We start from the raw sequence: 17,437 nt of genomic DNA on the forward strand, positions 1-17,437 counted from the left end.
AAGCCCAGAGGTAAGGAGTTTGGACTTTGTCTCATATACAGTTGTATCCCATTACAGTTTTTAGTAGGACAATGAAATGAACAAGGAAGTGTACCTAGCTCTGGGGTGGGCAGTGCTAGTCCTCATTTTCATTATACTGTATCATAACTGTTGAACTGCTTCTCTACTTCTCCACCAGATCGGTCCCTCCTCCAGGACAGGTACTATGTCTCATCCACCATGTGAGATCCCAGCTCAGAGCACATTGCTTGGTTCATTGGAGGCAGGCAATGAATATCTTGAGAATGAGAGAATGAATGAATGAATGAATGAACTTTAGGGAGCAAATAAGCCCTCATAGCTTAGCTTAGATCTACCCTCTCTGAACCACCCTTTTCTATAGAAGTGTCAGAATGAGGACCAAGTAAGCAACTAAGCACACAGTGGTGACGATGCTGAAGTCCCTTCCAGAGCAGCTGGTGTAGACACTGTCTTGTCTCTGGACTCAAAGTAATATCGTGAGGGAAGTTAGCTAGAGGGTTAATGACAGAGATGCTGCCTAACTCTGAGAATGGCATGCACTGTAGTGATTAATATATACAACAAACATTTTCTTGCCAAAGCTTAGATGATTCAATCTAAATATTCTTTCAGAGAGGTCTCCCTAATTATAATGACATGGTATAAATATAAGAAGAAAGAATGTCAATTATCACTCCGTATAATAACAGTGTTAGTGTTCACGCACATAAATTATAAGTAAGTTTACCCATTTAAAAGCAAGAAAAGTGCTCAGTTTTGCAATTTAAAACTTCTGAATATGCCGCATTTAAAAATTATATCATTACAACCAGTAGAAGTTAGTAATCACCACTAAAATGCATGTTCGTGAATAGTTGATGAACTACTTATGTTGAAATTCTTTCAAAAATCATTTAAAAGGGCAAATTTAAAGACACCTATGATATATTTATTTTAACACATTCCAGGCTCGTCCAATGTGCCTTGAACACCTGTTATGTGGCATACATATGAGAGATTCTAGAGTGGTACTGCCTCAAATGGCAGCTCCTGGTCAGGCATGGTGATTTAAATTTTAGGGGTGTGCCGGTGGCTCAGTGGTTGAGCTTCTGCCTTTGGCTCAGGTCAAGATCCCGGAGTCCTGGGATTGAGTGCCCCATTGGTCTCCCTGCAGGGAGCCTGCTTCTCCCTTTTCTTATGTTTCTGCCTCCTCTCTCAGTGTGTCTCTTATGAATAAATAAATAAAAATTTTAAATTTTTTTATTTTAGTTAGCTAAAATCAAATAAAATTTTCAGGTCCTCGATCTCACTACTACGCTTCAAGTGCTCTGTTGCCACTTGGGGCTCGTGGCTACCATACTGAAGAGTACAGAATAGAACATTTCCATGATATTAGAAAGTTCTATCGGACAGTGTTGCTCTAAAGAAAAGAAGCAAATATGACCCCTCAGAGCACCGTGGTCAAGAACTACTGACTCGTGTCTAGGATTTATTTTGAGAGCAGATATCTTTGCCCACATTGATGAAAACACTTAAAAATACCCTTGTTTCCAGTAGACAGTAATCCTGTTCAGCACTAAATCAAACTGGCCCCTGGATGAAAGATGAGGCCTTCTCCTTGTCAGGTCCTTATCTGTTTGAGCTAGTTTTACATTGTGTGATGTCATTTTAAGCCAACTGTAATGTAGTTTTCCAAAGTGACATTTTGAAAGCAAACAACTTCAAGGTATTAGCTTAAACCTGAACTCATCCTTTATGTTCTAATCTACTGGCTCTCAGTTCCTCTGTCTATAAAAGTAATAACTCATAGCAGTTTTGGCTGAGTTCCTGCGCCCTTTCACCGGATCCAGGATTTGAAAAGTCTAAGTGAATAGCGGAGCTTATCATAAAGCATCTGACAGTGCATACATCACAAGGGTTTATTGGATAAAGATGTGATCCTAGTCCATCTGCTCCAGATATTTTATCACATTCTTATTCTCTTGCAGATCACCTACAAAGCAGTCAGTTCCTTTGACCCAGAAATAGACTTATCCAATCAAAGTGGAAGAGTTTCAAAACTGGGGAATGAAACCCATTTTCTCTTCTTTGGACTGTATCCCGGGACCACGTACTCCTTTACCATCCGAGCTAGCACTGCTAAGGGGTTTGGACCTCCGGCGACAAATCAGTTCACCACCAAAATATCAGGTATTAAACATTTGTGAGTTATGTCTTTTATCACAAGTAGCAGCTTTGTACTTTCTCATTCCCATTGTCAAGGATACAAACCTCATCCAAACTTACACACTGTTTTCAGATGAACACTTTGGCATTTATGAAAATCAGACTCATGGAATTGAATGAGATGCTCCAAATACTTAAAATTTGAGAGCTTAAGATCCTCCTGCATTAGGAAGTAGCTATGTTTTAACAGTTTGCATTGGAGGGCCTGAGCATGAGTGAGGGTTCTGGTCTGCATGCTCCTGCCCCCTTCACAGTTCAAGTTACCAGAGCAGCAGCTTTGGAAAGATCTCTGCAATGAGCCATGAATGATTGACTGCCCAACAGAAAGACAGCATTATATGGAGTCTGCTTCCAGAAGGATCAGCCATCCTTGGGACTTTCACCATTAGTAGTTGCCTGTCCTCTGCAATGACAGAGGGGTGGCAACAGGCACTTACAGCCTCCAGCTTTTTGCTGGTAGAGACTCAATTATGCCATCCAACCAAAGACATAATTCGAGAAGTATTTCTGGGCATGTGCAACTGTGCAGAAAATGTCTTTGTGCTTCGGACTAGAGGAAATGGAGTTGCCATCTGCTGTGGGATATATAACAGCAATAAACACAATCCCATGGACATTTCCTTTTTCCATTTTTCCCCCTTTGGGTATAAGTGGGGAAGTATTTGAGTTTTGGCTTTGTGTGTTTTGGTGGGGGGTAGATGAGCAGGAGGCAGGTGAGGGAAATAACGCTTTTAATCAATCGGTGTTAGCTAAATAATAGGCTTGCTTTCATATCTATTGTCCTCATTTCTAGTTTTTAGAAAGTTTTTGCTTAGAATTGGAGGCAGGGAAGTGCTTACAACAAGAGTACCTAAGCACTTGATTAGGTTTTCAGAGAGGGAGGTTTGGAATTTTGTTTTTAGGCAATTATAACTTCTAGGGAAATTTTTCATCATATAAGATTTTGTTTATGATCACAAACTCAACTTGAAGTCCAAAAGACACTTGATATTTCTTTGGAAGAGTTCAGTAATAAGAATAATAAGGAGAGTTGGAAGACGAGGAAGAAGTCCTTGGGAGGTTAGGGAAATGGCATAGGTCATACATTTCTAGACACTGCTAGACTTAAAATCAGAAAATCTGGCTTCTAGTTGTAGTTGTCCATGCCTTCCCTCTCTGATCATGATAAAGTGCATTGATACCTGGATGTGATTAAGATGATATAATCTGGTGCTTGAATTTATGATGGAGACTAAAGAGGAAACATTTCATATTTCATATCCTTGAAATATGGCTTCAAATATGAAGAGGATGTTCATTTAGAAAAGATAATTCATTTTTACCATTTCTGTTATATAAAAATTCTGGTTGATAGGAGTCTGACCACCAGCTTCATACAGTTCTATTCAAAAACAAAGACAGTTGACATTTTAGTTAGCCTGCATGGACTCATCAAAAATAACTATTTGATTTTTATAGTTCAGAGAAAATTACAGTTTATGGGCCCCAATTTTCTACTTTCATGGACCTCAGATAAAGAACTATTCTCTCTACAAAATGTAATTCTATGTTATGAATCGGAGTTAATTTTTAATAGAATTGGAGTTAATTTTTAATGCTGAGAAAATCCAATAAATGGAAATGAGATATAACCCATGTCTCTTACATAAAAGCTTTTTATATGTAAGAGATGTAAAAAACTATATATATTTGTAAAAAATAAAAATGATCTCTAGTGTTCTCATTAGGTACCTACACCTGTGAGTCTTCAAAAGACCATGTGCCTCCCACATCACAGCTTCATGAAATGATCTCTCTAGTCCATGGCAAAGACAAGATTACTGGAGAGCTTTGTCATTATCTTCTCATGATTAAGACTGAACTATCTAGAAAACAAAGAATGCCAGGAAATGGACTTGGAAATAGGATTCACATGAAGTGGGGGAAAAAAAGTAACATTTGTAGAATTATATTTGCCTGGCTCTATTATCTCTTTGAATTCCCATAATAACCCTAGGGGATAATTTCTCCTATTTTGAAAGAAGAGTAAATTGAAGCTCCAGAGACAATTCATGTGCCTAAGCTCTTAGGCTGATTAAAACAAAACAACAAAAATCAAACTCAAGCCTTTCTTGCTCCAATTCCTTTATCTTTTCCACCTTCCTGCTCTCTCTGAGAGCCCGCCGGTGGTCACTAATTTCAACAAGCCTTCTACAGGCACCTAAAGGCCTCTTCAGATCCTTAGATGGATCTGTGGCCCACACAAGTTTTCCTTATTGACTTAGATGTGAGAGCTGTAATGTTCCATTTTATGATATTAGTGATTATTTCTTACATATGCATTTAAAGTTAAAGAAAAGCATGCCTACCAATAAGTCTGCAAATTATAAGTATCTGACTTGATATATTTTCTCAAGCTAACCTACACCCATTTAGCAAGAATGCAAATCAGGAGACACAATGTTACTAACACCTCAGGAGCCCCCTCATTCTCTCTCCCAGCTTCAAATTAAAGAAGTCCACATATACTGGTTTTAGCGGTGGTTCCTGACAGTCTGTGTAGGGTGTATACACAAAGGCTGCCCGTGGTCGGTTCACAGCTGCAATTTAAGCTCACTGTGTTTTTCATGTTCTCCGCAAATGGAACTCACCATTTGATTTGAAAAGATCAACCAGAAATAATGAGTCTCCCATCTCACACATTTTTCCCCCAGCACCGTCTATGCCGGCTTATGAACTTGAGACCCCCTTGAATCAAACGGACAATACAGTGACAGTCATGCTGAAACCTGCCCACAGCCGAGGCGCGCCTGTCAGGTACCGAGTAGAGGAGGGGTGGACTGGCTCTAGGGAGATTAGACCCTAAAATCAAAATTGATTCATTTCTTGGCTGTGTTTTCTAGGGATCTGCTATGAACCTCAGTCAGCCTGTAAACCCATATTTTTATTAGCTCTAATTAAAAGAAATGACTCAGGAAAGGGAAAGTGCTTTGATGTGGGGTGATCAAGTATTGTGTACAGTTTGATTCTGATGCAAGTGGGTTGTTCTTTGAAGATAAGGAACAAATGCCTTAGTCTGTTGAGAGAGGTGGCTTTACTCCTAAAAAGTAATTGCTTGCTGCAATTTAGTTACCCAAGGGCAGATGCTATTTTTATCCTGAGCTCTATTCTTTAAATGGACCTTCAAGTTTTGCTTGTTTGTTTGTTTGTTTACCTGGGCTTTTAAGTCAGTTAACTTTTGGGAAATTGGCTTATTTCTCTGATGACTATGTGGTATATATTTACTTTTTTTTTTTTTTTTTTTTAAGAAACAGACGATTGGAAGGAGCACTGTGAAGTCTTTATTTGAACATATTTAAGTTTATTACCAACATGTAGGCCCCATTTCTCATTCCATGATGATTTATATAGCTAAGAAATTACGAAGTGTATCTTCTACGGTGAATGAATAAAATAAATTTATTCTTCCTAGAAAGGAGCAAAGGAATGCCTGAATAACTCTTGAGTATGAACTTGTCATAAGCTCATTAATCTATATAAATGAAATTTCTACTTGTTTCAGAGGGATTTAGATATTCTGTGCTATAAGAATAGATTCCCTTCAGAATAACCTTTTATTTTGAATAGCATGCTCTGAGGAAACATTTTCATTCCCATTTAAGGCTATATGTTTTTTTTTTCTATATTTCTTGTTTAGAATTTTACTTCATTAACCTTTTGAAACTTGGCTATTTGATCATGTTTTCACGACAGTATCATAGGATAATCAGTTGGACTTCTTTGTACCTGATAAGATATGTACAAGTTTCATTTCACATAGTTAGGAGTAAAAACAGAACAGCATTAGTTGATAATAAGGTCAAGTTAGGGTGGAATCACAGGAATTTTTATTTGAAAAATCTACAAAATTTAAGGAGACAATTTTTAGTTCACTCTATTGACTTACTCAACATAGTAGTAAGGGACTTTCATCTAAGGGATTTAGGATGGCCATTCATAAGTGCGCTCCATGAGAAGACTATGAAATATGTAAAAGCTTTATTCCAAATTTAAGATATGTATCCACTGACACTACCTCGCCCCTTTGGGTTGACCTGTATGCAGCGCCCAGGGGTTGCCCTAATCCACGTGACCCCAGACACATACTCATTAGATGGCTGGCCAAGATCCGAGTGTATCTGTGGCCTTCCGTCAGACTTTTTCAGTCCAGAAAGCTGAAATATTATTAAGTGAAAATTGATGCTCTGACCATGGCCAGAGCATCATTTTCTTGTGACCAACTTAAGAGTCGCCTAGACTCAGCAATGTGAGCTGTTAGGATGGGAGTCAGGGTTCTCCTGCAGAAGTATCACGATCAAATGAAAGGGTACAGACCACTCACCTCCAAATGGAAGGAATCTGAAATCCTAACCATTTCTCCAAAACAATGGGTTAGTCCCTGTTCTACTTTATTCTCATATAAACTCCTTTTCATTTTCTGATCTTTTTGCCTCTTTCCTTCACACTCTTTCGGTTGGATTTTCATCCATGTCTGTGTATAGATCTTTCCAAGTCTGAGTTTTCAAATAATATTCCTTTGAGCAATCGACATCATCTCCCTCCCCAGTTCTCCTTTCCTTATTTTTTTAAAGTGCTTCTTGCATTCCAAACTACGATTGAGGAGATCCCTGGGTGGCTCAGGGGTTTGGCGCCTGCCTTTGGCCCAGGGCGCGATCCTGGAGTCCTGGGATCGAGTCCTGCGTCGGGCTCCCGGCATGGAGCCTGCTTCTCTTCCTTCTCCTGTGTCTCTGCCTCTCTCTCTCTCTCTCTCTCTCTATATATATATATATATATATATATATATATATAAAATGAATAAATAAATAAATAAATAAAAATAAAAAAACAAACTACGATTGATATTTTCTAAGTATGCCTTTCAAAGGCATCATCTTGTTTTCTTTTCAAAACGTTACAGTTTTTGGAGACTGGAGCCTTACTGGTTATTTAATTATGGATATCCTTGGGCTTTTTATTCTGATGTTATAAAAATACTCTTTCAACTGCTTGTCAGAGTGTCCAAAATACACACCTTCACCACGTCTCACATCATTTCTTGAAGGCCAGCCTCTAACTCTGCTAAGGTTTCAGTTTATGTTATCACAGCTTCCTTCACAGCTGTCTTGATGCCTTATTTCCAACCTCACTATTGCTCCACTTTGATTAAACATTATCTTATTATTGGCTAAACATTCCTTGAATTTGCCAGAGTCGCTTTTCATTCTGTCTTTATTATACCTTCTTAGAGCCACACTATTAGCATCTTGAAATCAATAAATGTACTATGTTCATTATCTAAATCTATGCTAGAATCCAGATCAGTTCTTCTGGGACATATTCAGAAAGTATTGCAGGTAGACCCACCACAGATACCACCTTAACTAGAAGGATACTTAAATGGGTAAATTTTATGGGTATAAATTTGAGAATGGAAACTATCTTGACCCCAGCTGTCAAAAAGTTGTTTTCTATTATTGTGTTTTGTTTTTTGCAGAAAGTGAATGTTCTTATCAAGGGATTTGGTATTACAGTACAACATAATAGGGCTTATTATCTATTGAGTAGATGCAAGACCAATATGTCTAGAAAGACTAGTTTGGAAAAAATGTCCATAATACTCTCAAACTAAATGAGGTATATTAAAATTTTCGGTTTCATTTAATGTTTAGAGAAATAAGAACTCTGATTAGGGAATCATAGGGACCTAAAATATAAAGCCATAATATAGATTAAAACATTTGAACACATCTGGAAATTTGCAAAATGCACATGTAATCAAACTGCAATACAAGAAAGCTTTTCCCAAATGATAAGATAAATACTAGAAGAAGGAGGGAAATGGAAGTGAACATCTGCTTCCTTTCCTGGATTTTGCACAGTATTATATGCTCAAAAATACTGTCATTGTGTGATTTCCAAAGCCAATTCTTTCAATTGATTTGATTTTTCTTTAATCCATAATCATTAGGTTTAAAATCTCAGTCCTGCTTCATTTATGTACTTCATGAAGTAAGGTGGTTCTGCATTGATTTCACTACAAAACACTTAGCATTGCTTAATGCAGATTCTTAAAATTGCACTAAACTCTCAATGTAAACAATTGTTGTCTTTTTATTGATCAACACATCAGCTCTGTCACATAAAATTATTTAAATCCTGAGATGGCCAGGAAGAACACAAATTCCATCATTCTGGCTAGTAAGCTAGCACCTAGGACAGAATTTTACTGTCTGTTCATGGATTCAATTTTTTTTCTTTAATAAGACAAGAGAAAGATTAATTTTCTTTTATTCCTTTAGAATCACCTCATTTCTCTCTTTTCTCCTTTCCACTGTTCATTACACACAGACACAATCCAACAGAGAAAATCCTTGTAATTTGCCAGTAAAATAGCAGCTCTAAACAAAGAATGAATTTTCCACAAACTCTGTGCTTTTCTTCCACTAACAAAAATTCTGTCTGTGATTTTACACTTGTACTGTGGGCAGTGTCCCTCATTAACGATGTTTTATACGTTCTAATGGTCTACAGCAGGAGACTCCATCACACTGTTGAGCCTTTAGGTGATGGTGTTTTCAAATGACTCTCATTTTTGTTCCTTAGGCATTGTTGTTTCCATTTATTTGTAAATGTTTTGGAGCTATATGTCTTCTTAATTAAAACTCAGTGCTTGAATATGTTAATTAAACATTCTGATATTCATTTCAGTGAAATGTTAGAAAATTACCATTTTAAGTACTCATTCTTTGATTCATTCATTCAGGAGAAACTACCGAGTGGGGAAAACATCTATTAAATTGCCCGTCCACGGGGATGGGAGGTGGGCACCAATCACAGTCAACAACCAAAACATTACAACTGTTGCCCAAGTGTGCGAATAGACTTTTAATGGATGGCAGCCACTTTGTTCTTCCAACAAAGGCAGTCCTAATTATTTTTAACACCGAGCTTTTCCTGTCATTGGTAACTTCTTATACTATGGTTGTCTTCACAATGAACGCTTCCTCAATAGTTATATTTAAAAAGCAATTGGCAAATAGTTCCGGTTGCTGAGAATCAGGGCCACAATCTTAAAACAAATAGGAACTTCACTACATCATGAATGAGGAAGAGATGAGGCTATAAAGAAGGGATGGAAGAAATATTTTGCCTTATTTTATTAAAAAGCATGTTCCTGAAAAGTAAAATTTCAAATGAGACAGGGAATATTTTCTGTTAGGAAAAGGCAGGCATAAATGTTTTATTCATCCAAAATACTTTTGATTAAAAAAAAAAAAAGCCTTGTACCATATAAAAACTTCAGTTTCATGTATAAATCAAGAATTTATTTATTTTTATGTAATATGTTCAGATTTTTATTAAATAGATTTCACCTTGAATTCATTACCGTAGTAGACTTGACAAATGTATGCTGTTTTCATTTACTCCTTTTTGTCATTTTTGCCTGAGTTTCGTTTGCCTTAAGTAGGCAGTCAACAGAATGTGGATGGATCTGAAACCATCATTGTCACTTCTATTTCCTGATTTGCCCAAACTACTAATTAAATATTATTTTGTAACAAGTCAGATATAAAATTAAAAGTGTATTAAAGGATACGATTTTTTTTCTCATAACTGAGCTCTTTGTCCTTTGAAAACTCTCTGCTATGTTCTTAGACCAAGGTTAAGGACAGGTTTTCTATTCCATTGAGGATAAATAGTCAGTAAAGCAATTGTATTTATCTTAAGAGAATTTGTTATACTTCCTAAAAATGTTTGATTTGATTCTGGAGCTGTATGGAAAATGGAGCTGTATGGAAAATGGAATTTGTTCTTTTTGCGGTCATCAGCTTGGACCCAGAAGTTCTTATTAAAGGGATTCAGGGGGGATCCCTGGGTGGCTCAGTGGTTTAGCGCCTGCCTTTGGCTTAGGGCGTGATCCTGGAGACCCGGGATCGAGTCCCGCATCGGGCTCCCTGCATGGAGCCTGCTTCTCCCTCTACCTGTGTCTCTGCCTCTCTCTCTCTCTCTCTCTCTCTCTCTCTCTCTCTCTGCCTCATGAATGAATAGATGAATGGAATCTTTAAAAAAATAAAATAAAGTTGGGAGGGCGTTTTGGGATAGGGTAAAAGTCTCTAGGGAATTTGGAAGCAAGGTTTCCAAGACCTTGAAGGGCTATCATTATTAAATAAATAAATAAATAAATAAATAAATAAATAAATAAATAAATAAATAGATTCAACAGGAGAATGTTGAGGATCTATGAAAACTACCACCTCAGATGGGACAGTGAAACAGATCTTTTAACAGTAAAAGGAAGGCAAGAGATCATTATAATTTTCCTGTAGAAATTACACTTGTTGGCATATAATTCATTATGGTTTAGGAAGCTTTAGATTAGGAAGTATGGACCAGATATTAATTTTTAAAAAGTTATTTTAAGGCAACGGCAATCCATTTGATTGTCTGCCATCAGTACATCCAAGGAAAGACATTTTCATTCCCTGAAAATCACCAGCTTGGGCATCCCATTCTCTTCTGAATATGCAAGGAGCCTTTGAGCAAATCAACATTGTGAGGTTCTTCTAAGGATTAAAAGAGGTAGGTTTTTTTTGTTTGTTTAAAAAAATACTCCAAACCATATTTTACATCCACTAACTGCTGTATAAGTGTTTTTTTCTTATGGTAGCACTTTCAAACAGTGTCAGTAAGTGGTTTGTGTTGTTTTTCTTTTCTTCATAGGACTAACTCTGGTCCTCTAGATTTTCCTTTGTTTGTTTCGTTTTATATATATTTTTTAAATATGATATCACAAAAAAACTTAATCTTACATGAAAACTAAATTAAGAATTTAACAAAGGTGTATCAATAAAATCATAAATAACAGAATTCCAGTAAATTCTAGTATCTCTACTACATTTTGAAATTTGATTGCATCTGTTTCCTATATGTTTCTGCATTTGCAAGTTTTTAGAAATTGATATTAAAAAATGGTAATGAACTCTTCCCTGCCCCCATTCTGTAGTACAGCTCTTTAAAAAAGTTAGATGTTTCCCTGTTATCTCCTGAATCATTAGCTAATGATGGTTATGGTCATCTCTACCAAATAAACTAAACTGTAGAACAAAAGGAAACCGATTTTCTGTTTATAACCATCCTGAAAGTGAAATTCATAAGATGATGTAGTGGAGAGTCGGTGAGACACAGAACTTGCTTGGCTCGAAGAAGTCTAATGTTCTGTTCACCTTTGAAGAATCTGATTCTTCTAACCATTTCTTTTATATATACATATATATACACACATATATACTTGTGATTCAAGTACAATTTTATGGTCATTTAATCGTTATGTTAGAATTTATTCTCTAGATTCTATAAATTATCTTTTTAATCAGAACAGTTTTCTCCAAGAATTTGATCTTGGGTCAGAGGAACCAGTTAAGTAGTGGTTGGCAAATATTTTTTATTACTTATTCCCCAAAAGCTTATGCCATTATTTTATTTTATTGTTGGAATGACAGTATTATTCTGAGAAAGGAAAACTGTAGTGTAAAACATCACAATGCAGAGTTGGCTTTAAGATCCAAAGATCCTGTAATATAAATTTAAAGTAATATAATTTTAAGTTAGCCTACTATAAATCAGTGTATCATTTCCCTATCTAAACAGTGCTTTGCTGGGCAGCCCGGGTGGCTCAGTGGTTTAGTGCCGCCTTCAGCCCAGGATGTGATTCTGGAGACCCAGGATCGAGTCCCGCGTTGGGCTCCCTGCATGGAGCCTGCTTCTCCCTCTGCCTGTGTCTCTGCCTCTCTCTCTCTCTCTCTCTCTCTCTGTCTCTCATGAATAAATAAATAAAATCTTTAAAAAAAATAAACAGTGCTTTGCTTTAAATTAATTAGAAACTATTGAATCTGTCAATAATCAAGACCATTGTAGACAAAGACACAAGATAGTGTCAGGTGTCATGCATAGCCTTTTAGGCAAGGCAGGCAGACTCACTCTTTCCTCCTTTGGCATATTCTAGGGAAGATAGAGTAATATTCAAATAATTACTCTGTTTTATGGGTTACATCAATTATGGACCTAACTTTTAAAACGAGCCCCAGGATATAGAAAAAGGACATAGTCTGAAGTTAAATAAACCTAATTTCAAGTCCCAGTTCTCTCAACAACTAGCTCTGTGACTGTTATTCATCCCTTTTTTTTTAATTTATTTTTTATTGGTGTTCAATTTACCAACATACAGAATAACCCCCAGTGCCCGTCACCCATTCACTCCCACCCCCTGCCCTCCTCCCCTTCCACCACCCCTAGTTTGTTTCCCAGAGTTAGGAGTCTTTATGTTCTGTCTCCCTTTCTGATATTTCCCACACATTTCTTCTCCCTTCCCTTATATTCCCTTTCACTATTATTTATATTCCCCAAATGAATGAGAACATACAATGTTTGTCCTTCTCCAATTGACTTACTTCACTCAGCATAATACCCTTAACATCTCTAAACCTCTGGCCCTTCATCTTTGCAGAGCAAGGTAATATGACCTTTTCACAGGGGGTTGTTAGGATTATAGTTATTAAGTACTAACTCGGTTTCCAGCACTGTTTTGAGTCCTGGGAACACTGCAGAGCCTGTCATGGGCACTCTTCTTCAGGAGTTAGCAATTTAGGTGCAAGTGACCAGTGTGTTATCTGGTACCCTATTGCAGGGATGAGGACTGGCACAGAGAGTCCAAGGGAAGGGGTTGTACACAGGAAGGTCAGGTGAGACTTAAGAAGAGCGCCTCTGGAGCCAAGCAGCTGAATCTTGCGATGGATATTGTCCAAGTGATTTATGGGGAAGTATTTGCTGGGGAGGTTAGGTGTGTGGCAGGGAATAAATGGGTAAGACTGATGAGTTCCAAAAGAGCAGAGAGAACTGAGCAAGTTGGTCTGATCTGAGAATGAGAAGCATGTTAGAAGTAGAGTGAGTGGGGGGCTCCAAGGGAGCTCAGGGCTAGATTGAGCAGCCTTATGCCCCAAGCTAAGTAGTAGAGATGTAGCCTTTAGGCGGAGAGTAGATCACTCAGGAGCTCTAGGCAAGGAAAAATCTATGAGGAAGATCAGCCCTGCAGTGGGGCATGGATGGGACAGGGCATGGGAAGAGCTTCAGAGGAATGGCGGCTGGTGGGAATACTGAGCCTTCCCACTGTTTCTTTTCACTGGGTCCAGTTAAGACATAGCTAACCTTTAGGCATGAGGGGAAGAGATCTTGTAAGTGTCACATACTAATTTTTTTATTAGAGACAGGATTTAAAGGAATCAAAACCACTTAGTACTTTTTAGAGGGGAAAAATGTTTTGACTAACCCAAGCAACTGATGATATTAACTGTTTAGAGTATTGTTAAAGTGGACACTAGAACACTAGAAACTGAAAGCCTATCCTAGCAGTGACTCTCTATCTAGTAATTTATTGGAAATTACTAATTGTATGAGTATTTTTAAAATCTCAATTTTCATAAGCAGTAGAAATGTGGTACTATTAGTCCCTCTTGCTGAGAAGCTTCTGGATCTGTCTCTTTTTTGCTTTTCTCTACCTTCCTTTTATTACATCACCCTAACCCCTTTGTCATGCCCTTGTGCTAGGTGCTTTTGTAATGATTATAATTTGTACTGGGTTGTGTATGCAGTGCCTGTTGAATGGACACAGTGTTGTCTTTGCCTCCTGAAAGCCAAGTGCTAAGGCTTCTCTGAGCACCAGTATGCTTAGTGGATGATTGGGGCTAATTCTTGGCTGGGACCAGGGAAGACCCAAGTGTTTGATAATACTATATCTCCTTTCTGCTGTGCCCTAAAGAATCCATGGTTATCTCTGAAAAACTAGGTGTCTGAGATTGGAACTACAGATTACATGAAAGCCTTTGAGTATCATGTACAGTGGAAGCCAAAAGTTATACATGACTATCTCTCTGGAGGTGGGAGCATGTAGTCCTATGCATTCCCTGACCAGACTGACCAGCCTCCCAGAAACCATCCATCCAGGTGACAGAGGTAGACATATAGGTTGGTCTCATTTTCCACTGACAATAGAGAAAGTTACATGCTGCTTTACCCCATCTATCTGGACCATCTGTGAATGTCAACAGTAGAATCATTTACGAGTAGTCTTAGTTGTAAACCCAGAGCGCCAGAAGGTTACAAATGCCTTGAACTGAACACTGCATCACCTTCATTATGAATCTCCAAGCTGCTATGCCCTTCGCTCTCAGGAGCTGCTGGTCTTCCTAATCACAGTTATTGATTCCAAGGAATTTAAGGGATGAATTCTAGAGGCATTCTGAGCTAAAACTAATAGCCTCTGGGAGCAAAGATCTTGGAAATTTTGACAGACTAATTGATTTTAACTACGGATGCCTTACTCTTAGGTTTTAAAGTGCTAAAATCATATATGATATGAGAGAAAAGATCCCAAATTCTAAGAGGCTGATCAAGTCACGTAAGGAGCAGAGAGGGCAAGTCAACCCAGTGTGTTACTTAGAGCCACACGCTTTCAGAGCTGAGGAGCCACACAGAGAGGATCTGACCACTTTCTGGCTGTGACAACACTTCTTAATCATATTATGGGGGTGTGCATAGCCATATCATGAATGTGGTTTTCCGTCATCCTCTTCAGCAGAGCAGTTCATCAGCCAGCACTTAGAAATATGTTCAGTGAAATTGTTAAGGGTGATAATACTAAAGCACATAAAAATTCTGACATGCCTTCTGTTTCATCAGAAATAATTTTATTATATATATTATTATATGATGCTTGATGGCCAGCTGTCTTTGGTTTTCAGCTACTTAATTAATACTCAGCTCGTCAGCCTGTTTGGTAGCAGAACCATAGGGAACAATGTGCATTTTTCCATATCACCCCATGGCTTCTGTGTGGTTCTCTCTGTCCAGTGATTCCATTTCTCTGCTTTAACCTGAAGGTGTTTCCCTGACCAGTCTCAGTGCAAGTGTTTTCTGCTCAGTGAGAAGCAGTAAGAGCTCTCTGCAATTATTAGTATCCAGTTAAAATGCTCACCCTTTGTAACAATGCAGAGTGCCATAGGAAATTTCACAGTTGACACTTGGCTATTGTTCGTTCATTCTTCATTCGTTCACCAAATATCTACTGAGCACTCTTTAAAAAAGATTTATTTGTTTGTTTGTGTAACAGAAAGAGAGAGAAAGAAAGTATGAGATGGGGGGCAGCAGGCAGAGGGAGAGGGAGAAGCAGGCTCCCTGATGAGAGGCTTGATCCCAGGACCTGGGATTATGACCTTAGCCAAAGGCAGACACCCAACCAACTGAGCCGCCCTGGTGCCCCATCTACTGAGCACTTTTATGTTCAAGTAACTGTGCTAAGACGGTGATCAAGCTGGATAGAAGAGTCCAGAGTGCTCCAAGAGCATCAGATCGAGGACAAAATCTCAACCAGGGATCAGGATATGCTATTTAGGCTGAAACATGAAAGAGAATTAGGAAGTGGCCAGTGAGGGGCTGGACGCACGTGTAGGTCCACCCAAGAGAGGGACAACCTGGAGAAAAGCCTAGGAGAAGAGAAAGTAAAGAGATGTAAACAGTGGTCATCTTAGTAAATACAATTAGAAACACACACATAGTAAATGAGGTTTGACCAGCACTCAGGAGTATTAATTAGATTTGTGCATTTAATGCTGAAAGTGAGCATTTTCCTAGGCTAATCATTATGTAAAGTGTATGTAAATGTGATAGGAACTGCAAAATGATCACAAAATGATTTTCATAATTTAGTTCCTGAATATCATTCAGTACCTCAAACCTAATTAAGTGTGCAATAAATGTTTATTGGATTGAACCTCATCTTTTTCTTGTGAGCAAAAGTAATTATCATGAAAACTTTTATAGATAAGGAACTGAAGGACAGAAATCTCCTTTTAACTAGTTGGATGTATCGGGAACAAGAAGGATTTCGAATTTATATTTTCATCCTTAAATAAAAGTTAAATACCATGTCCCATCCATATAGGGTAGAAGCATGAAAGAAGACCCTACCTTTACCCTTGAATCAATTTGTTATTTTTTTTTAATTAGAAGAGAATTTCAGAAAAGCAACTTCAAATAAGCTATTACTGCAAATACAGATTCCCTCAGGAAGGTCCCTATACGCTTGCACATCTGTACTGACTCCTCTGGAAGCTATCCTGCCTCTGATCTCTTTAGATCTCAGACACCCCCCCTTTTCTCCTTTACTTTCCATCCTCCCATCACTGCTATAGTTCATACTTTTATCTTTCTTGGCTCTCCAGTCACCACTGCACAGTGTGGCTGCAGGGATCTTTCATTCTCCTGCTTCATATTACATCAGGGTTTCTCCACTGCCCTCAGGATATATCCAGACTAACATGGACAGTGTGTATCATCCAGTCATTTCCTGGGTCAGCCTCCCCTTCAATCCTTACCCCAGGTAAAAAGACGTAAATTCTCAGCACTGAGAATATGCCAGTTGCAGTTGATGTGTTTTTAGCATGGAATTTTCTTTCTTCATCCTCTGCCCACCCATTACCCCTAACACACACAAATGATGGGACTGTGGGATATTTTAAAAGACTTTATTTATTTATTCATGAGAGACACAAAAGAGGCAGAGACACAGGCAGAGGGAGAAGCAGGCTCCCTGCAGGAGCCTGATGCAGAACTTGATCCCAGGACCCTAGGATCACTACTTGAGCCAAAGGCAGATGCTCAACCACTGAGCCACCTAGGTGCCCCAGGACTGTAGGATTTTTAATGGGGTAGAAATATGATTGCATTTGCACATTGGGTCAATCTACCAGGGCAGGGCCACAGAAGAAGGAAAATTGACCCATGAGGCTTCCTGGCAGAAAGTTAACAGGTCGCCTAGATGAGTGCTTCTGTCCATGGCCCCCACCAATCACAGGGGCTATTGGGTGAGAGGCGCCTCGCAGGTGCTTCTATGGTACACTGAGTTTTCTCCAAATGACTACAGTTTTACTTAGTAAAATCTGGTGTTTCCAATGTAAATCATTCATAGGACTTCATCTAATTAAGAGAACACTTAGCCTGGACCAGAAGCCTTGGGTTTGTGACCTTAGGCCATCCTGTGAACTTTGAGCCTTTCTTCAGTTTTAAAACTGGAGTCCAGTACACACCACCTATCTCACAGCCTTGTCATGAAGATTAATTCAGGAGAAAGCTCTTTCACTGA

At 38.4% G+C, this 17,437-nt stretch overlaps 1 protein-coding gene across 7 annotated transcripts in view; it reads left to right on the forward strand.

Annotated features, from left to right (window-relative positions):
* Positions 1-17,437, forward strand: part of PTPRM (protein tyrosine phosphatase receptor type M) — a 786,460-nt gene that overhangs the window by 482,520 nt on the left and 286,503 nt on the right. For all 7 annotated transcript variants that reach the window (XM_025429496.3, XM_025429497.3, XM_035718728.2 and 4 more), the window contains 2 exons: positions 1,989-2,190; positions 4,920-5,022. In XM_025429496.3, the coding sequence (XP_025285281.1) occupies positions 1,989-2,190; positions 4,920-5,022 (305 nt within the window). The remainder of the gene's footprint in view (positions 1-1,988; positions 2,191-4,919; positions 5,023-17,437) is intronic.

The sequence above is a fragment of the Canis lupus genome, chromosome 7 (assembly GCF_003254725.2).
Source record: "Canis lupus dingo isolate Sandy chromosome 7, ASM325472v2, whole genome shotgun sequence".
Lineage (NCBI taxonomy): Eukaryota > Metazoa > Chordata > Mammalia > Carnivora > Canidae > Canis > Canis lupus.